General features: G+C 38.5%; 1 protein-coding gene across 1 annotated transcript in view; it reads right to left on the reverse strand.

Annotated features, from left to right (window-relative positions):
• Window positions 1–14,957, reverse strand: part of EBPL (EBP like) — a 182,315-nt gene extending 167,358 nt beyond the window's left edge. The window contains exon 1 of the mRNA XM_053708372.1: window positions 14,720–14,957. Within this exon, the coding sequence (XP_053564347.1) occupies window positions 14,720–14,902 (183 nt within the window). The 5' untranslated portion in view covers window positions 14,903–14,957. The remainder of the gene's footprint in view (window positions 1–14,719) is intronic.
• Between the last annotated feature and the right edge of the window lie 8,391 nt (window positions 14,958–23,348).

Below are 23,348 nucleotides of genomic sequence, written 5' to 3' on the forward strand. Positions count from 1 at the left end.
ATCAAAGTACATTTGCAAACATTTTTCATCCTCATCTTTATTTTATAAATAAAATATGAGTTTCATTCATAATTTATATATGTTAAGCTTTTTATATGTAACTGATGCCAGTCCAGAATGCATAAAAAACTATGTATGCAGCAGTGTGCTATAGTACAGTAACAATCTTATTTTAACAATCCTTTATTCCATACCATATTATTCCTCTAAATAGTTAACTTTTCTAAACGATCATGTTGTAATGAAGGCTAAAGATGGTAATAAATTATTTGCAGGCTTTGTTTATGTAAGAGATAACGCTAAAGTTTGCAGAGCTTCAATAGAACCGCATCTGTTAAAAAGTCACAAGAAGCTTCAAAACATCGTTAAATGCAGAGGGAGAGATGACACAGAGAGAGCAGAGGGAGAGATAACACAGAGAGAGCAGAGGGAGAGAGAGATAACAGGGAGAAAGAAGTTTGGGAGAGAAGTAACGTGTGAGAGAGATAACACAGTGAGCAAGAGAGAAAACAGAGGCGAAGGGAGAGAGCAGGGGAGGTGTCTGTTTCTGATGCACAAAGACACAGACGATTAAAACAATAAAATGTAAAACTGTAGAAGCATCCAAGATCAGTTTGAAGTTCCTATCTGCAGCGAGGGAGGGCTCAGTCACAGGAAAAACTGCAGCAACATAGCAGTCAGTCTGGGCTGTACCTGTTGATTGCTCACAGCCAGGCTGATTTCTATACAAACTTTAGCATAACAAGTTTCTCTGCAGCAGGATAGGAAGATTTATGTATTACACATTAGTGTCTGTGCAGCCATCCCCGGTGCTGTGCAATTACGTTGTTTTATGTTCTCCGTGACCTCTTCTTGCAAAGCCTTAGCTGGATCTCAGCAGCAGGGACTGGACTCAGTGCGGTGATAAATCACTTTAGCTGCCGGTTAGCAATTAACCCTTTTGTGAGCAGAGAAGGCAAGCCAAGAGAGGATTTTGTAAGGATCCCTTGTATCTTTTGTAACTAGGAGCATCAATGTATGGAAAGCTGCAGAAAATCCTAGCTATATGTACCAATATATATATTTAACCCCTTAGATTAATAAATATATTACCAGAATATACACTTACTAAAACTCTTAGTCTAAATTACACAGTGCAAAGTTAGAAAACAATAGCGTGACTAATGTTTTATATGGCTCCTAAACAATGTGCATCTGTATAAAAAGCAAGCATTGCACAATGCTTATGAGCCGTTTATAACAATAGTTACGATGATACTGGAATGAAGCACTAAAGGTCTTGTAATGTACAGTGCTGTCAGTCAATATAAAAAATAAACGCCCTTTATGACACTTGCTTGTCAGTCACTTGACAAGTGCAACGCCCATATTTGTAACGTGGGGATTATGTATAACGCCCCTTATTTAGGTAGATTCTTGAGCCAGATACGGCTCAACAGGAAGTGCTCTATTATTGGCTATGTTTCTGAGATGCACTAATTACTGCTTTTATTAAGGGCGGAGCAGATGCTGCAGCAGGGCACTATTTTACCACTAAAAAGGTATGTTTTTAAAGCTCTTAGTAAATGCGATTTTTATTTTTTAAAACACAGGGATGTTGCAAAAGTAGTAAGGAATAAATAAGTGTTTATTTTTAGTTATAATTTTCTATACCTTTAACTAAAGTGCTAAAAAGTACACCAACACCCATAAACTACCTATTAACCCCTAAACCCCCACATCGCAAACACTAAAATAAAAAAAATGAACCCCTAATCTGCCGAACCGCACATCGCCACCACTATAATAAATATATTAACCCTTAAATCGCCGCACACACGCCTCGCAAACATTAGTTAATTATTAACCCCTAATCTGCCGTCCCTAACATCGCCGACACCTACCTACATTTATTAACCCCTAATCTGCCGTCCCCGTTGCCGCCACTATACTAAAGCTATTAACCCCTAAATCTATGTCTAACCCTAACCCCCTAACTTAAATATAATTTAAATAAATCTAAATAAAATTACTATAATTAACTAAATTATTCTTATTTAAAACTAAATACTTACCTGTAAAATAAACCCTAAGCTAGCTACAATATAACTAATAGTTACATTGTAGCTAGCTTAGGGTTTATTTTTATTTTACAGCAAAGTTTGTAATTATTTTAAACTAGGTAGAATAGTTACTAGTTATTAACTATATAATAACTACCTAGCTAAAATAAACACAAACTTACCTGTAAAATAAAACCTAACCTAAGTTACAATTACACCTAACACTACACTATAATTAAATTAATTACCTAAATTAAATACAATTCAATAAAATGATCTAAAGTACAAAAAAAACCCCCCACTAAATTACAGAAAACAAATTACAAGATTTTTAAACTAATTACACCTAATCTAATCCCCCTAACAAAATAAAAAAGCCCCCCCCCAAAAAAAAAACCCTACCCTACACTAAATTACAAATAGCCCTTAAAAGGACCTTTTGCGGGGCATTGCCCCAAAGTAATCAGCTCTTTTACCTGTAACAAAAATTACAAATCCCCCCCCCAACATTAAAACCCACCACCCACACAACCAACCCTACTCTAAAACCCACCCAATACCCCTTTAAAAAAACCTAACACTAACCTCTTGAAGATCACCTTACCGGGAGAAGTCTTCACCCAACCGGGCCGAAGTACTCAACGAAGCCGGGAGAAGTCTTCATCCAAGCCGGTCGAAGTGGTCCTCCAGACGGGCAGAAGTCTTCATCCAGACGGCATCTTCTATCTTCATCCATCCAGCGCGGAGAGGGTCCATCTTCAAGACATCCGACGTGGCGCATCCTCTTCAATTGACGGCTAACACAGAATGAAGGTACCTTCAAATGACGTCATCCAAGATGTTGTCCCTTCAATTCCAATTGGCTGATAGAATTCTTTCAGCCAATCGGAATTAAGGTAGAAAAAAATCCTATTGGCTGATGCAATCAGCCAATAGAATGCGAGCTCAATCCTATTGGCAGATTGGATCAGCCAATAGGATTGAACTTCAATCCTATTGGCTGATTGAATCAGCCAATATTCCTATCTTAATTCCAAATGGCTGATAGAATGTTGGGGGAGGGATTTGTAAAAAAAAAATTTACAGGTAAGAGAGCTGATTATTTTGGGGCAATGCCCCGCAAAAGGCCCTTTTAAGGGCTATATTTTTTTTATTTTGGGGGGCTTTTTTATTTTGTTAGGGGGATTAGATTAGGTGTAATTAGTTTAAAAATCTTGTAATTTGTTTATTATTTTCTGTAATAGTGTTTGTTTTTTTTGCAGTTTAGATAATTTTATTTAATTGTATTTAATTTAGTTAATTTATTTAAATATAGTGTAGTGTTAGGTGTAATTGTAACTTAGGTTGGGTTTTATTTTACAGGTCAATTTGAATTTTAGCTAAGTAGGTATTAAATAGTTAATAATTATTTTATAACTATTCTACCTATTTAAAATAAATACAAACTTGCCTGTAAAATAAAAAAGGAAATTTATGCTTACCTGATAAATTGATTTCTTCTACGGATTTCATCCTTACTTGTGGGATATTATCCTCCTGCTAACAGGAAGTGGCAAAGAGCACCACAGCAGAGCTGTATATATAGCTCCTCCCTTACCCTCCACCTCCAGTCATTCGACCGAAGGTTATAGGAAGAGAAAGGAAAAACTAAAAGGTGCAGAGGTGACTGAAGTTGTAAATAATAAAAAATATAATCTGTCTTAAATTGACAGGGAGGTCCGTGGACTCGTCGTATTGTAGAAGAAATCAATTTATCAGGTAAGCATAAATTTCCTTTTCTTCTACAAGATACGATGAGTCCACGGATTTCATCCTTACTTGTGGGATACAATTCCAAAGCAACAGGACACGGATGAAAGGGAGGGACAAGACAGAGACCTAAACGGAAGGCACCACTTCTTGAAGAACTTTCCTCCCAAAACCAGCCTCAGAAGAAGCAAAAGTATCAAATTTGGAAAATTTGGAAAAAGTGTGAAGGGACGACCAAGTTGCAGCCTTACAAATCTGTTCAGATGCTTCGTTTTAAAAGACCCATGTGGAAGCCACAGCCCTAGTAGAATGAGCCGTAATTCTTTCAGGAGGCTGCTGTCCAGCAGTCTCATATACCAGACGGATGATACTTCTCAGCCAAAAAGAAAGAGAAGTAGTCGTAAAAACGTAAAAACGGTAGAATTTAGTAAATGTATGCAAAGAGGACCAAGTTGCCGCTTTGCAAATCTGATCAACTGAAGCTTCATTCTTAAAAGCCCACAAAGTGGAGACTGATCTAGTAGAATGAGCTGTAATTCTCTGAGGCGGGGCCTGACCCGACTCTAAATAAGCTTGATGAATCAAAAGCTTTAACCAAGAAGCCAAGGAAATAGCAGAAGCCTTCTGACCTTTCCTAGAACCAGAGAATATAACAAATAGACTAGAAGTCTATCTAAAATCTTTAGAAGCTTCAACATAATATTTCAAAGCTCTCACCACATCCAAAGAATGTAAGGATTTTTACAAAGAATTCTTAGGATTAGGAAACAAGGAAGGGACAACAATTTCTCTACTAATGTTGTTAGAATTCACAACCTTAGTTAAGAACTGAAATGAAGTCCAGAAAACCGCCTTATCCTGATGAAAAATCAGAAAAGGAGATTCACAAGAAAGAGCAGAAAGCTCAGAAACTCTTCTAGCAGAAGAGATGGCCAAAAGGAACAACACTTTCCAAGAAAGTAGTTTAATGTCCAAAGAGTGCATAGGCTCAAATGGAGGAGCCTGTAACGCCCTCAAAACCAAAATTAAGACAGGCTTAATACAAACTAAAGCCTGTACAAAACAGTGAATATCAGGAAGAGTAGCAATCTTTCTGTGAAATAAAACAAAAAGAGCAGAGATTTGTCCCTTCAAGGAACCTGCAGACAAACCCTTATCCAAACCATCCTGAAGTAACTGTAAAATTCTAGGAATTCTAAAAGAATGCCAAGAAAATTTATGAGAACACCACCATGAAATGTAAGTCTTCCCTAACTCGATAATAAATCTTTCTAGAGACAGATTTACGAGCTTGTAACATAGTATTAATCACCAAGTCAGAGAAACCTCTATGACTTAGCACTAGGTGTTCAATTTCCACACCTTCAAATTTAAGGATTTGACATCCTGATGGAAAAACGGACCTTGAGACAATAGGTCCGCCTTAACAGAAGTGGCCAAGGTTGGCAACTGGACATCCGAACAAGATCTGCATACCAAAACCTGTGAGGCCATGCTGGAGCCACCAGCAACACAACCGATTGTTCCATGATGATTTTGGAGATCACTCTTGGAAGAACTAGAGGCGGGAAGATATAAGCAGGTTGATAACACCAAGGAAGTGTCAGCGCATCCACTGCTTCCGCCTAAGAATCCCTGGGACAGGTATCTGGGAAGTTTCTTGTTTAGATGAGAAGCCATCAGATCTATTTCTGGAAGACCCCACATCTGAACAATCTGAGAAAACACATCTGGATGGAGAGGCCACTCCCCTGGATGTAAAGTCTGATGGCTGAGATAATTCGCCTCCCAATTGTCTACACCTGGGATATGAACCGCAGAAATTAGACAGGAGCTGGATTCTGCCCAAACAAGTATCCAAGATACTTCTCTCATAGCTTGGGACTGTGGAGTCCCACCCTGATGATTGACATATGCAACCGTTGTAACATTGTCTGTCTGAAAACAAATGAACGGTTCTCTCTTCAACAGAGGCCAAAACTGAAGAGCTCTTGAGATTTCCAAACCCCTTGTGCTGTCAGAGAAGAGATCCCCAGACAGCTCCCCAACCTGAAAGACTCGCATCCGTTGTGATCACAGTCCAGGTTGGCCGAACAAAAGAGGCCCCTTGAACTAAACACTGGTAATTTAACCACCACGTCAGAGAGAGTGTCGAACATTGGGATTTAAGGATATTGATTGTGATATCTTTGTATAATCCCGGCACCACTGATTCAGCATACAAAGCTGGAGAGGTCTCATGTGAAAACGAGCAAAAGGAATCGCGTCCGATGCTGCAGTCATGAGGCCTAAAACTTCCATGCACATAGCCACTGAAGGGAATGACTGAGACTGAAGGTGCCGACATGCTGCAACCAATTTCAAACGTCTCTTGTCTGTTAGAGACAGAGTCATGGACACTGAATCTATCTGGAAATCTAAAAAGGTAACCCTTGTCTGAGGAATCAAGAAACTTTTTGGTAAATTGATCCTCCAACCATGTTTTCGAAGAAACAACACTAGTTGATTCGTGTGAGATTCTGCAGAACGTAAAGACTGAGCTACTACCAAGATATTGTCCAATTAAGGAAACACTGCAATACCCTGTTCTCTGATTACAGAGAGTAGGGCACACAGAACCTTTGAAAAGATTATTGGAGCTGTTGCTAGGCCAAATGGAAGAGCAACAATTTGGTAATGCTTGTCTAGAAAAGAGAATCTCAGGCACCGATAATGTTCTGGATGAATCGGAATATGAAGGTAAGCATCCTGCAAGTCTATTGTAGACATATAATGTCCTTGCTGAACAAAAGGCAGAATAGTCCTTATAGTCACCATCTTGAAAGTTGGTACTCTTACATAACAATTCAAAATTTTCAGATCCAGAACTGGTCTGAATGAATTTTCTTTCTTTGGGACAATGAATAGATTTGAATAAAACCCCAGACCTTGTTCCTGAAAAGGAACCGGTATGATTATCCCTGAAACCTCCAGGTCTGAAACACCCTTCAAGAAAGCCTGAGCTTTACTAGATTTACTGGTATGCGTGTGAGAAAAAAAAATCTTCTCACAGGAGGTCTTACAGTTAATCCTATTCGGTACCCCCTGAGAGACAATGTTCGAATCCATTTGATTTTGGACAGAATTTGCCCAAACATCCTTGAAAAAACCTTAATCTGCCCCCTACCAGCTGAGCTGGAATGAGGGCCGCACCTTCATGCGGACTTAGGGGCTGACTTTGGTTTCTTAAAAGGCTTGGATTTATTCCAATTTGAGAAAGCTTCCAATTGGAAACAGAATCCTTGGGGGATTAGGTTTTTGTTCCTTATTTTGACGAAAGGAACGAAAACGATTAGAAGCCTTAGATTTACCCTTAGGGTTTTTTTTATCCTGAGGCGAAAAAAACTCCTTTCCCCCCAGTAACAGTTGAAATAATAGAATCCAACTGAGAACCAAATAAAATTATTACTTTGGAAAGAAAGAGATAGTAATCTAGACTTAGATGTCATATCAGCATTCCAAGATTTAAGCCACAAAGCTCTTCTAGCTAAAATAGCTAAAGACATGGATCTAACATCAATTTTGATAATATCAAAAATTGCATCACAATTAAAATGATTAGCATGTTGTAGTAAAGGAACAATGCTATATAAGTCAGAATCCAATTCTTGTTGCGCTAAATTCTCCAACTAAAAAGTTGAAGCAGCTGCAACATCAGCCAAAGAAATTGCAGGCCTAAGAAGATGACCTGAATATAAATAGGCTTTCCTTAGATAAGATTCAAGCTTCCTATCTAAAGGATCTTTAAAGGAAGTACTATCTTCAATAGGAATAGTGGTTCATTTAGCAAGAGTAGAAATAGCCCCATCAACTTTGGGGATCTTTCCCAAAACTATTGAAATTGCTGGTAAAGGATACAATTTTTTAAACCTTGCAGAAGGATTAAAAGGAGTAACCGGCTTATTCCATTCCTTAGAAATCATATCAGAAATAGCATCAGGAATAGGAAAAACCTCTGGAGTAACCACAGGAGGTTTAAAAACAGAATTTAAACGTTTACTGGTTTTAATATCAAGAGGACTAGCTTCCTCAATATCCAAAGTAATTAACACCTCTTTTAACAAAGAACGCATATACTACCATTTTAAATAAATAAGTAGATTTGTCAGTGTCAATATCTGAGGAAGGATCTTCATCAGAGGTGTATAATTCATTATGTTGTCGGTCATTTGAAATTTCATCAACTTTATGAGAAGTTTTAAAAGACCTTACGCTTATTAGAAGGCTGAAATGCAGACAAAGCCTTCTGAATAGAATCAGTAACAAATTCTTTAAAATTCATAGTTACATCATGTACATTATAAGTTGAAGGAACTGCAACCGGCAATGTACTATTACTGATGGACACATTATCTGCATGTAAAAGTTATCATGGCAACTAATACAAATGACATTTGGAGATATAATCTCCACAATTTTACAACAAATGCACTTAGCTTTGTAGAACCCGATGTCAGGCAGCAAAGTTCCAACAGATACTTCTGAGGCAGGATCAGATTGAGACATCTTGCAGAATGTAAAAGAAAAAACAACATATAAAGCAAAATTATCAATTTCCTTATTATACAGTTTCAGGAATGGGAAAAAAATGCAAATAGCACTGCCCTCTGACATAGAAAAAGGCAAGAGGCAAACCGCAATGGGGCAAATAAATAATGAAAAAAGTTTGGCGCCAGTATGGACGCACAACGTAACTGAAAATTATTTTTGGCGCCAACCATGTCCGGAAATGACACACTAGCGTCACTAACAACGCAACCCTGTGTGAAAACTACTGCCGTCCAATTATGGACGTCGGAAATGACGAACTTGCGTCAACGAACGTGCCTTTTGCGCCAAAAAAATTCTCGGTGCCAAAATGACGCAATAAAGTGTACCATTTGGCGCACCAGCAAGCCTAAGTCAGCCCGCAATTTGAAACAAAGTAGTCAGTTGAAAAAAAGACTAAACCCCAGGAAAGAAAAAAATATTTCTCCAAATATGAAACTGACAATCTGCAAAAGAAATACATTGAACCTGACTCATGGCAAATATAAGTACACATACATATATTTTTAGAACTTATATAAATGCATAAGTGCCAAAACAATAGCTGAGGTGTCTTAAGTAATAAAAACATGCTTACCCAAAGATACCCATCCACATATAGCAAGTAGCCAAACCAGTACTGAAACTCTATCAGTAGAGGTAATGGTAAATTGAGAGTACATCATCGATCTGAAAGGGAGGTAGGAGATGAATCTCTACGACCGATAACAGAGAACCTATGAAAAAGATCCCGTTAGGAAAAATCATTGCATTCAATAGGTGATACTCTCCACGTCCCTCTGACATTCGCGTACTCTGAGAGGAATCGGGCTTCAAAATGCTGAGAAGCACATGTCACGTAGAAATCTTAGCACAAACTTACTTCACCACCTCCATAGGGAGGCAAAGTTTGTAAAACTGAATTGTGGGTGTGGTGAGGGGATTTAATCCGACGGATTAAAAGTGTTTTTGCTCAATAAGACCAGGTGAGTGGCTTTTCTCTTTGGATGCCTGTATTGTTATTTTTTAAGCACACACCGGGCAGGCTGAATAAGGATTATGTTACCGTGAGTGCTTATACCTTGTGGGATATTATATACGTATAATATATATAATATATATATATAGCTTAAAATGCCAAAAAACATAGCTAAACGAGTGTCTAAATGTTAATAAAGATACTTAACAATAGACACTCGTCCACTAGCAAATAAGCAGCAGTACTGAAACATATCAGCAGAGCTTATGAAATAGGAGTATATTGTAAGATCCATAAAGAGAGGCAAAAGAGAAGTACCTCGACAAACTATAGAGGGTTTATGGAGAGAAAAAAAAGGGGGAATCATAAACTATACCCCATATACATCCTTCTGACAAGCACTGTACGCTGAGGGGAAATCGGGTCTCAATATAGGACTGAAGAATCAAATGTACATGTTCACACCCTTTAGTAAAGACTGAGGTATGTGTGATGTGGGAGGGGTTTTATAGAGCGCTTGGGGTTTGGGGAATCTATGCCTCCTCCTAGGGGTAGAGAAGAGTATTCCAAAGATTTCTATAGAAAAGGGAGAAGGCGCAACATAGCGTGATTATGTATTCATGCACTGTACATGTAGTGCAGATTAGGCAGGACCGGATCCTCATGAGTTGTCCAGTTGAACTCTCGCCAGGTATATATGACAGGAACAACTGCAAGGAGTGTGTTTCACTCTGATGTGTGCTCTATAAATATGAGACAATCCCCACATAGCAAAATATTTTTATTTATACAGTATTATGCTAATAGGTGGATAAATTACACTCACTTGTGGTCTAGCACTGTTATGTAGTGCAGACTATGCAGGCCAGCTAGATCAAGTGAAACCAGGTGTATGGTGTATCTTTCAGCTTGCGGTTAACAACCACAACAAAGGTTCTCTTATTGTGAGTGAAAAAGTTGGATTAAAAATAGCAAGTAATTTAGGAAAACTTTAAAAAACAAGTGTTTATTAAACACATAGATAAAAAAAACAGCGACGCGTTTCTCAGTAATGTTACCGTTTTCTCAGGCTGATAAAAATGTAATTACTTGCTACATTATATACACATGGCTGACCAATCGGAGAGCCAGAAAAACACACACACCCTTACTGTCACATGAACTTAGTAAATGGTGTGTGTTTACAATAGGAATAGGTGAACATGACAGTTTAATGTAGCATACAAACTGATATATCTCTTATTTGTTTAAATTTGTTTTGGTGCATATTAAAACTAAAATACATTAGCATAGAAATTTACTAAACTAATAGAGAACCATATTGTCTTGTCTAAAAAAATAAAATAAATATATATATATATATACACTCACACAATTGTACATGTCTGATACACATCTGCCAGGAACAAACTAAATAACAGTTCACGTTATTTTCACTATTATATAATAAAGGCCATGTTACCAATACCTTGTACAGATGTATATTGAGTTATATTGTATAAGCTATTGTGAATCATTCAACGCTAATGAGAGTAACATCAAACTGTCAGCAGATCACTTTTTGATCAGTACTGTGTAATTCTAATCTACTTTCAAACATATGTGAAAATATGATAGGTACGTGGTAGAGAAGTGCTAAATTGTAGAATTAGTGTTCTTATAATATTGTTGAAATAGTTATTGTGGCTTACACTATATTTTGAGTGTTTTAAAACTAATCTAAACAAGATAAATGTGTTATAAATCACAGAGTAAGTGCACAGTTGCAGCAGATCATTTAGATAAACGTGATATAAATCACAGAGTAAGTGCAAAGTTGCAGCAGATCCTTTAGATAAATGTGCTATTAATCAAAATAAGTGCACAGTTGCAGCAGATCCTTTAGATAAATGTGGTATTAATCAAAATAAGTGCACAGTTACAGCAGATAATTTAGACTAATGTGTTGTGTTATAAATCACAGAGTAAGTGCACAGTTGCAGCAGATAATGGTGAATATGGGTTGGGATTATATATATATATCTCAAACCATATATGTGTGTGTGTGTGTGTGTGTGTGTGTGTGTGTGTGTGTGTGTTGGTTACACACCCATTTATTGTGTGATGCCCACCAGTGTATAAATACTATAGTAAAAGAATTTAAAGTGCAATTAAAATAAAAGTGAAATGTAAGGTTAAAAACATCAGTTATTGGAACGCCGCTAGGTCCATATTCATGTTTTAGACCGTTTGGATATATGTGCCCAATTGTATATCCAAAAGGTCTCATGCTGACGCAGTCGTATTGAATCTGTTGTATAAATTTGATGCAGGAATGAATTCAATCGGATGTAATGCTAAATATATTTAAATCCCTTTTATGTCTTAAATTGCAGTGTCTAGGAACACTGTGGTTTTTTATATTATTTTTCATTTACAATAATGTTAATTCCATCGGTTCGTGAAACCCTACAGGTGCGGCCCACATACTGTATCCCACACAGTTTGCATGTAAGTACATATACCACATATATTGATTGCACAAGTTAAGTGTGTGAGATAGGCTGTGGTGGTGCCGCTGTTCTAAAGTATTGTGTCTACACCTCCATCACTTCCGGTGACGTTTCTCAGCTGGTGGAGGTTTGTGGCGCTCACTGCGCCTGTGCTAGAGGCACAATCTCCTTACAACAGCTGAGCTGAATTGATGAGAATACGATAAATTATGTGGCACGCGCACGTTACTTATAACTCTGGAGCCAATAATATTATAGACTTAATAAACTGTAATAGGCATCTCCCTTTTTGGTGAAATGTCCAGATCTAAGCATAGACTTGAGGTCTGCTGAGGATGAATATGTGATGGATACCCAGACAGATAAATATGTATGTGCGGACGTATGGTGTAATGATCAGTACTCATCGTGCTGCAAATGCTTACTACACGTGCAAATATACAGATTTAGGCGACTATTGAAAACCTGGTGATCCATCAAACTGATGTTAGATACTGCTGTATAAAGTTTTGTAATAAATACAACACCCCCACCCCTCCTATGTATACAACTAATATGCACATTAAATCTGTATATTTGCACGTGTAGTAAGCATTTGCAGCACAATGAGTTTATTAAGTCTATAATATTATTAGCTCCAGAGTTATAAGTAACGTGTGCATGCCACATAATTGATCGTATTCTCATCAGCTGTTGTAAGGAGTTTGTGCCTCTAGCTCATGCGCAGTGAGCACCACAAACCTCCACCAGCTGATGGTACGTCACCGGAAGTGACGTGGTAAACAAATTCCTATGGTAGACGGTTTAATTTAAGACACCGCCAGTGTTGGAGATGAAATGTGTAGTTCCAGGTTTTATGTAGGTACACATTCTCCAATTCCTCTTTGAGCATTTATATATGCCCTTTTTTGGGGAAATTTCTTGACTATTTAGCATCAAACTTTTGTTTTGTATTTGTTTTATTCACAACTATTTTACTAGTTGTAAAAGTCAATTGGACTTTTATTTAACAAATATATATTTCTTTTTTAATTTTTGCACCTTGAAGTATATCTATATAAGTTATATTTTATATATGCATTATTGTAATTTGTATTTACACATTACATATCACTTATTGCAATTCTGAGTAACAATTTATACCAAATATTTGTTTCCCCAGTCATTGCAGATTGGGTAATCTTAAAGTGATAGTGCCCCTATTTACACTTTTTAGCGCTGCGGAATCTGTTGGCGCTCTACAAATAACCGATAATAATAATAATTTATTGTGTTTAATAGACACTGAGTACTTATTCACACCTTGCAACTGAGTCTCTACTTGTGCAGAATTGCACAAATTTAAAGTGATAGCGCCCCTATTTACACTGTTTTGTGTTAACCTTTAATTCCAAAGAGTAATGGATAGTGCACTCTTACCACCTCTATAAAAGGATAGAAATATATATACACACACACAAAATACACAATAAAAAGCACATTATCCTGTAAGTGAAGAATATTGGAATGTTAAATATGTACAGTAAATATACTGTAAAACACAAACACATATGTACACACATATTTAGACGTGTATGTGTGTATTCTATATTACAGCCCTTTTTTTTTTTCTTCTTACACCTATAAATTTTTATCACATTGTCAAGAGTGTAACTTTACTTTTAAAAGTATTTTATGTTTTTTTTTGCACAACTTTTTTGTCTCCCGTAACAGTTAACCAGAGCTCTAAAAATACGGTTGCGCTCAAGCGAACTCGTTCCCTTTCAACTCTTAATATGCTCGCTATTTTGATGCGAGCAAAGATCCGCAAAATATCCCTTACCGCTTGCATAGTCCACTCGTAATCTAGTTAATGGGGGATTTAAATTATAGATCAAGGTTCCTTTACAGTTGTATATTATAAAAGGGTCAACTGAGGTAAAATAGTGGTTGAAAAAAAAGCTTATAAAGTATTTTAATAAAATTTCCAAAATATCTGCAAAATGACTTGCACTTTAGTATTGCCAGGTGTAGCCTACTCCATCCCCGTTATCAGTGTCCTACTCCAAACCTTGTATCATGTAAAAAAGTGTGCACGTGAGGATAATTACTTATGCAAGTAAGGGGGGTTGAGGAGGGGTAGCAGGTACTGCTATTTTATTGCCAAGAGTCTTGTTTCCTTGGGGACAATGTCACATGCTTTATGAAAGCTTCAGCATTATACAGTGCACTGCTTTAGTCAGGTATCATGTGACTCTGCCCCCTACCCTGCACAAGTGCATTCTGCTGAAGCTACTTCCTGGGTAGCACCTTCCATATATGGAAATGCCCAGGGGGGAGCTTGCTGCAAGCAAAACTATGACTGAATTAAAGGGTTTCAGGGTTGAAAAATAAATAGTTTTGTAGGAAAGCTTTGGCAGCATTATATATTTAGTACTTATTAACATTTAAAAAAAACTCACAAATGTAATAGAAGTTCATTTGTTGGAATTATAAAGTTGTAGTTGAAATATTTTTCTTTATTTTCATTTGTTTTTCATGTATAAAAAGTTTATAGTACAGAAGAAAAAAAAATTCCCCAAAGGCATTGTTCTAAGAATCATTTGATAGAGGGGATAGGGAAATCAAAGGAAAATTTGTTTGAAGAAAAAAAAAAAAGAAGGACTGCTGGTTTTATTGCATTTTTAATATTATTATTATGCGATTCTATTGAATTTAAAGATACTTCCAATTTAATTTTACAGTAAACAAAGGCAGAATAACCAGAATGTGTAATACCCCAGCACCAGATATAATCCAAATATAAATTTTGGATTTTAAATCTGTCATGCAGGAAATGGTGAAAATGCCTGCAAAATCTAAATCACTGCATTACCCTTTCCCCCTAGTGCCAATAAGCTATTGGGACTTACCAACGTAAAATGCACTATAGCGTCATAAAAGAGCCAGACTAGCAGCCATCTGTCTATACCCGAGCACTTCTTTCCTAATCGCTGTGCCAGGGCATAGCCTATAATCAGCTGTGCAGCGCAAGCAGCCAAGGAATAGCCTGTCACGGCGCTAATTAACCCAGGCGGTTCTGATGTTGCAGCCATGACTCCGACCTGGAATGTCTACCTGAGAGTACCTCACCGTTCCTGGAGCTGAAGTATAAACGCTTCTCTTAGCGGGAAAACACGCCCACCTCTGTTTTCCAGTTCTGAGTGGCTGTGATAATGATCGCGCCATATGTAATCCACCTACTTTACTTAGTTTACTATTCATACAAACGACACAATATAACATACAAAAACAAGTCTTGAAACATTATTCGAGCATGGTTGAAACGCAGTATTAAACCTCACTGTCTTTCTTTTCCCGTAATTGATATATTTATAGAGACGTGCTGTGTAATGATTTAACCCATTGCTAACCGATGTCTATAGGCAATGTATCAGGATGAGGCTAAAGTGCAAGGGGCGAAAGAGGAATTCGTGACAAAGGTGACGGTCTCATATAATATTGTTGGGTGACTGATATTTCTTCCACAGCAGATTATACAGCATGTAAGAAAAGCATTATTTCCCAGTCGAATTTGTAATTGAACTGTCCAAACTCTCCAAGCCAAATATATTATAATAATAAAAAAAAAAAAAAAATTCACCGCAGCTTTGCTGTATTAAAAAAATATATCTGACACATTATGGAGAAAAATAACTCAAGTTTATGTGTATGGTTGCCAGATGTGTCCTCTATAATAAAAAAAAATATTGGTTAGGAAGGCCTGCAGGTGAAGAGAAGGCAGCAAGTGGTGTAGCCTTGACCTTGTATACCTATTATAACCATGGGACATGGTTACCTATTGTTATGACAATTTAAAAACAAAACTTACCTAAGCAGTAAAGGCTAACAAATAATAAACCACAGCAAATTGTTATATAATTTATCCCCAAATTAAGAAAAGCTTTAATATGATCTAGTCCTGTATTTTAGTGTAGGTGAGTAAATAGGCTGTATAAAAATATCAAGCAACCCCATAGCACTAAAGCCAGTCACGCTAAATTTAAAAAGACCTATTTTTGCAAATGAACCATGTGTACAAGTTTATGCTGATAGCGGATAGGCTATTGTCATGAGATGCAGGACACAGTAAAGATGGTACAACTCTATTTTATTGTAGAGCATGGAAATATACATCTGGTAGCATTGATCTCACTAAGTAACTGCGACACAGACAAACGGACCTAAGCCCCGCCCCATCCGGTGACGTCACTTCCAACTCTCATTACATCTTCCCCCTTTTCAAAGGACAAAGCATACATTTTTTTTTTCATTTGAATATAACAAATACCAAGGTATACAACAATAGTTTTGTATAGTATATAACAAATAACAAGTTACATAAACTATAAACAACATGAATTAAATCCTGACTTGAACATCGGGGTAGACTACAATAGTCCACAGTGACGATGGGATTATTCTGCCCATACTTCCGGTCACTGTTCTAACTAAAGTTAATCCCAATATCGGGCCGCTTGATGTAACTCTACATGAACTGTCCTCTGGAGGCAAAGACATATCCCCGCTGTGATCTTGCTGAGGGGAAGGCACCCCTCTTAAAACAGGTGATCCCACTGGCGGTGGTACTGAGGCATCCAGTTCCAAACTCTCAGATACAGACTGAAGATGTTTTCGATTACGGCGTGCAACTGTCCCTCCATCAGTAAGGACTACATACGACCTTGGTTCTGGAGAGCATCCAATTTCCGTAGCAGGCGTCTTCCATTTCTTCTCATCATCCAGTTTAATTCTGACATTTTGAACCGCATTCAGCTCTTGCAAGGGCCTCACAGAATGTCTCCTGTCGTAGAAGAATCGATAGTCCCTTTTAGCCTCTTCATCCCTAGGAATAGAGCTAGTTGGCTGGAAGACACCCACAGAGGGTAAGGTGGTGCGAATCTGGCGTCCTAGCATCAGCTGTGCCAGGCTAATTCCCGTGACTTGAATGGGAGTCGCCCTATAGGACAAGAGGGCCAGGTACGGCTCAGATTGCTTCAAAATGAATTTTTTTGTTTAAATTGCCCTTTCAGCCATTCCGTTAGCCTGCGGGTAATATGGACTTGACGTGGAATGTATAAAATCATATTCTCTGCTGAAAGAACTGAATTCTGTTTAAGCGAACTGCATTCCGTTATCACTCACCAAATCCATTGGTATGCCCCACCGGGCGAACAAGCTCTTGAGGCGAGTGATAACGGCTTGACTTGTGATTTCATTCAAAGGTGCAATTTCCAAATACCTGGAATAGTAGTCAATCACGACTAGGAACTTTTTCCCGTGCAGTTCACACAAATCAGCAGCTATTTTCTGCCACGGGCCTGCAGGCAGCGGAGTAGAAATCACAGGCTCCCTTCTCTGAGTAGGCCAGCGTTCCCGGGAAAAGGCACATTTAGACACATGGCTTGCAATGTCGGAACTGATCCCAGGCCACCATACTGCCGTAGCTGCCCTTTCTCTGCACTTTGTAATGCCTAAGTGGCCATCATGAATCCTGTTTAACATCTCCTGCCTCATGCTGACAGGAATAACAATGCGGTCCTGGAACAGCACCAACCCATCCAGCTCAGTGAGCTGCGACCTCTCTGGTTAGAACTCTCTGGCCAACTTCTTTTATGTACTTTATAACTTCTTGAAGGTCTGTATCTAAATATGTCTATTTCTTTATTTGTTCTAGCTTCTCTGAAGAGATGGACCTGGAAGCCAGAACTGAATCTGCATACACTTTCACATCCGATTCCATTGAAGACTCTTCAGTAGCAGCCAGCGGGAGCCTGGAGAGTGTATCTGCCACAACCAGTTGTTTCCCCGGCACATGCACTGCCTGAAAGTTGAACCTGAGCAGCCTCATTAGAAGTCTCTGGCATCTTATTGGTGTTTTGTCAATATCATAGGAATTGATTATAGGGACTAGCGGTTTATGGTCAGTCTCCAGACTAAATTTCTCTAAACCCACTAGGTAACGCTGAAAGCGCTCACAGGCCCAAACTGCTGCCAGGCACTCTTTCGCAATTTGGGTATATTTTGACTCAGCAGCCGTGTACGGGAACAGTAGGCGATGGGCTGTAGTTTGTTTTCATTCAACGGCAGGAGGGCAGCCCATAACCCATAACTGCTCGCATCAGCACTAACCACAGTCTTTTTTGAAGGGTCATAAAACCCCAACACTGGGGCAGACCCCAGCAGGGACTTGACCTGCATAAAATATTCTTCCTGTGAAGGTCCCCAGTCCCAGGCAACATCTTTCTTTAACAACTCTGTGATAGGGTGTAGTATAGTGGATAAATCTGTGAGGAACCTGCCCACATAATTTACAAGGCCCAATATTTGTCTCAGCTCATGTACATCAGAAGGACTTTACATATGTTCAATAGCACAAATTATCTCGGGATCTGGCTTGATGCCATCCCCATTGATGATATGCCCAAAGTAACATAACTCAGCTTTCCTAAAATAGCATTTCTCTTTATTTAACTTCAGCCCAGACTCTCTAATAGTCTGCAGCACGCAGCTCAGTCGCTGATCATGTTCCTCCAATGTAGACCTATACACCAAGATGTCGTCCATGACGACTGCGGTGCCCACATGGTCTCTTAGGAGAGAACTCATTTCTCTTTGAAAGATTTCAGGAGCAGAGGATATCCCGAAGGGGAGTCTGCAGAAGCAAAACCGACCTACCGGAGTGATGGTAGTCAGTTAGCGGCACTTTTGGTCTAGAGGTATCTGCCAGAAGCCGCTAGAAGCATCTAATGTAGAGAAGAACTTAGCCCCAGCCAATTTCGGAGCTATGTCTTCAAGTGTCGGCAGCACATATCTCTCTCTCTTCACCGCCTCATTCAGCCTTTTTAAGTCTATGCAGATGCGTACTTTCCCATTTTTCTTTGCAACAGGCACAATGGGGGCACACCAGTCAGTTGCTTCAACAACCACTTCAATAACCCCCATTTTCTTCATACGCAGAAGCTCCTTCTCCACTTGAGGCATGAGCGGGAACGGAATTCTACGGGGAGTGGTAATGCTGTATGGGACTGCGTCACCTTTAAGTGATATACGGACTGGGTTGCAATTCAGTAGGCCCAATTCACCAAACATATCTTCTGAGATTTCATTCACTCTGGCTACTAGGCCCAAACCACAGGCTGCTTTTCTGCTCAATAAATTGTTAACACACTGACCTCTAATCACATGCACCCACATTGTGAATTTCCTTTGCTCGTACTTGCAGATGGCATGAAATTTTCCCGCACAATCAATGCGGCCACCAGGATTATGAACTTTTGTTGTAACTTTTACCAGCTGGGGCTGTCGAGGCAGTTTTATGAATGCTGCAAGGGACATTACAGTGATGTCTGCTCCTGTGTCAATCTTAAAGGCAACTTTGGCTCCCATTACAGTAAGAGTAACCCTCCAATCATCTTCTGAACCCGGCCGTTCAACAACAGACCCCACAAAGGACACTTCTTGACCCTCCTGGTCGCTATCTATCTGCATCTCCTTAATATATTCAGTCTTACACACCACTTTAAAATGGCCCATGCTGTTACATTTTCTACATCTTTTGTCTTTAGCAGGGCATATGACGCTCTGATCATTGGCACGGTTGCAACGTGTGCATCGGGCATGCTGCGCCCATCCACTTCTAGGCCTATCTGTTGTCTTAGGTCTACCGCTCACACTGGGCCTTTCACTAGCAGCTCTCCTGAACTGCTGCACTTCATCCACAATACTCTCAGACCTCAGATCAGCACTTTGCTTTTTCACCAGTTCTCTCTGGCGGGCCATCCTAATAGCCCTATCTAATGTTAAATCAGACTAACTGTAACTTCAATGAGACTTCTTTTTTTTTTTTAAATATTTATTTGTAGCCAGTAGTGTACAATACAGTCAAGAAAATGACATATCAACAAACAACAATACATTTCTTGTTTAGCGCCACGCAGGGCCATTAATTCAATTTCAAAGAGAAAAATAAGATACGTAAGAAAAACAAATTTCTTGTTTTGCGCCACGCAGGTCTATTAATACAGTTTCAAAGAAAAAAATAAGATACATAAAAAAACAAGAAGAAAAATTTTAAGTTGATTTAACCATCTTATACTTCTTGATCGTTCACCAAAGCCCTTCATTATTTTATAGACACTACTGTTTTTATACCATTTTTAACACACACCTCTATACACACCCCCCAGGCACACACAAATATCGAGAAAAAAAAAGGGGGAAACCCCCCCAAAAAAAATATAGTCCTGACTTAATTAGCTCCTTCCCTAACCTCCCCCCACTGGTAAGGTATCCTCTCTTCCGCCACCAAAGTTAAGAAGGGTACTACATTTTTTAGAGGGGAAATAAATTGCCTTTGCATATCTAATGGCCATTCCAAGAGTACTTTTAACCATTTATTGAAATACTTCCTGAGCTTTGTCTCCTTTCTTAAATTATTTTCATAGAGTTCTATTCTCATCTGTAAATAGATTAAATTAATAAACTCCCCTAACACAGGGGCTCTTCTTCTTTTCCAATTCCTAACTATTAAATTTAGAGCTAACATTATACCAGTATTAACTAACTGACTCTCTCCTGGTTCTAGCAGAGCTTGATACAGAAAAAAGATTATGGATGAGGTAAATTCAATCCGTGACCCCACATATTTATTCAACCAATAGTTTACCTTAGCCCAAAATTGTCTGATTTTGGGACACAGCCACAAACAATGCAATAGGTCTGCTCTCCCTGCACTACACTTATAACAAGAAATATTCAAGTCTAGACTAGCCAATTTATTTAATCTATCCGGCGTTAAATAGTAATTGTTAATGATTCTCAAATGAGTTTCCCTCCAACTAATTACTGTCGTCGCTGACATACTTAAGCTAATACTTTTCACTACCTCTTCTTCCTGAACATTTGGGACATATTTTTGAAGCTTCTGTGTGATTACCCTGATATGATTAGACCCTAATTTATCAAATAGAATATTATACCAATACGTTAATGATCTAATGCCTGCTTTATACAAAGTGAGTCCTGCCTCCATCTCTTGTAAATCCCAACCTGACTCACTTGATTGAGAAAGTGCTGTCATAAAACTTCTAACTTGCAGGTAGGCATAAAAATTATTTTGAGGTAGCTGAAACTTTTTTGCTATATCGCCATACGATTGTAATTTATTTGTGCCAGTTATCAAAAGTTGTGCAAAATATGATATTCCTTTTGCATACCATTCTCTAAAAACTATATTATTTTGTCCTGGAGAAAAATCCGGGGTACCGATGATCGGTAGATATCTAGATCTTCTATAATCCACTCCCATTAGATTACAATATTTTTGCCAGGCCAAAAACATAATTTATGTAAGAACTTACCTGATAAATTCATTTCTTTCATATTAGCAAGAGTCCATGAGCTAGTGACGTATGGGATATACATTCCTACCAGGAGGGGCAAAGTTTCCCAAACCTCAAAATGCCTATAAATACACCCCTCACCACACCCACAATTCAGTTTAACGAATAGCCAAGAAGTGGGGTGATAAAAAAGTGCGAAAGCATATAAAATAAGGAATTGGAATAATTGTGCTTTATACAAAATCATAACCACCACAAAAAAAAGGGCGGGCCTCATGGACTCTTGCTAATATGAAAGAAATGAATTTATCAGGTAAGTTCTTACATAAATTATGTTTTCTTTCATGTAATTAGCAAGAGTCCATGAGCTAGTGACGTATGGGATAATGACTACCCAAGATGTGGATCTTTCCACACAAGAGTCACTAGAGAGGGAGGGATAAAATAAAGACAGCCAATTCCTGCTGAAAATAATCCACACCCAAAATAAAGTTTAACGAAAAACATAAGCAGAAGATTCAAACTGAAACCGCTGCCTGAAGTACTTTTCTACCAAAAACTGCTTCAGAAGAAGAAAATACATCAAAATGGTAGAATTTAGTAAAAGTATGCAAAGAGGACCAAGTTGCTGCTTTGCAGATCTGGTCAACCGAAGCTTCATTCCTAAACGCCCAGGAAGTAGATACTGACCTAGTAGAATGAGCTGTAATTCTCTGAGGCGGAATTTTACCCGACTCAACATAGGCAAGATGAATTAAAGATTTCAACCAAGATGCCAAAGAAATGGCAGAAGCTTTCTGGCCTTTCCTAGAACCGGAAAAGATAACAAATAGACTAGAAGTCTTACGGAAAGATTTCGTAGCTTCAACATAATATTTCAAAGCTCTAACAACATCCAAAGAATGCAACGATTTCTCCTTAGAATTCTTAGGATTAGGACATAATGAAGGAACCACAATTTCTCTACTAATGTTGTTGGAATTCACAACTTTAGGTAAAAATTCAAAAGAAGTTCGCAACACCGCCTTATCCTGATGAAAAATCAGAAAAGGAGACTCACAAGAAAGAGCAGATAATTCAGAAACTCTTCTAGCAGAAGAGATGGCCAAAAGGAACAAAACTTTCCAAGAAAGTAATTTAATGTCCAATGAATGCATAGGTTCAAACGGAGGAGCTTGAAGAGCTCCCAGAACCAAATTCAAACTCCAAGGAGGAGAAATTGACTTAATGACAGGTTTTATACGAACCAAAGCTTGTACAAAACAATGAATATCAGGAAGAATAGCAATCTTTCTGTGAAAAAGAACAGAAAGAGCAGAGATTTGTCCTTTCAAAGAACTTGCGGACAAACCCTTATCTAAACCATCCTGAAGAAACTGTAAAATTCTCGGTATTCTAAAAGAATGCCAAGAAAAATGATGAGAAAGACACCAAGAAATATAAGTCTTCCAGACTCTATAATATATCTCTCGAGATACAGATTTACGAGCCTGTAACATAGTATTAATCACGGAGTCAGAGAAACCTCTTTGACCAAGAATCAAGCGTTCAATCTCCATACCTTTAAATTTAAGGATTTCAGATCCTGATGGAAAAAAGGACCTTGTGATAGAAGGTCTGGTCTTAACGGAAGAGTCCACGGTTGGCAAGAGGCCATCCGGACAAGATCCGCATACCAAAACCTGTGAGGCCATGCTGGAGCTACCAGCAGAACAAACGAGCATTCCTTCAGAATCTTGGAGATCACTCTTGGAAGAAGAACTAGAGGCGGAAAGATATAGGCAGGATGATACTTCCAAGGAAGTGATAATGCATCCACTGCCTCCGCCTGAGGATCCCGGGATCTGGACAGATACCTGGGAAGTTTCTTGTTTAGATGGGACGCCATCAGATCTATTTCTGGAAGTTCCCACATTTGAACAATCTGAAGAAATACCTCTGGGTGAAGAGACCATTCGCCCGGATGCAACATTTGGCGACTTAGATAATCCGCTTCCCAATTGTCTACACCTGGGATATGAACCGCAGAGATTAGACAGGAGCTGGATTCCGCCCAAACCAAAATTCGAGATACTTCTTTCATAGCCAGAGGACTGTGAGTCCCTCCTTGATGATTGATGTATGCCACAGTTGTGACATTGTCTGTCTGAAAACAAAT

Source organism: Bombina bombina, chromosome 3, assembly GCF_027579735.1.
Source record: "Bombina bombina isolate aBomBom1 chromosome 3, aBomBom1.pri, whole genome shotgun sequence".
Classification (NCBI taxonomy): domain Eukaryota; kingdom Metazoa; phylum Chordata; class Amphibia; order Anura; family Bombinatoridae; genus Bombina; species Bombina bombina.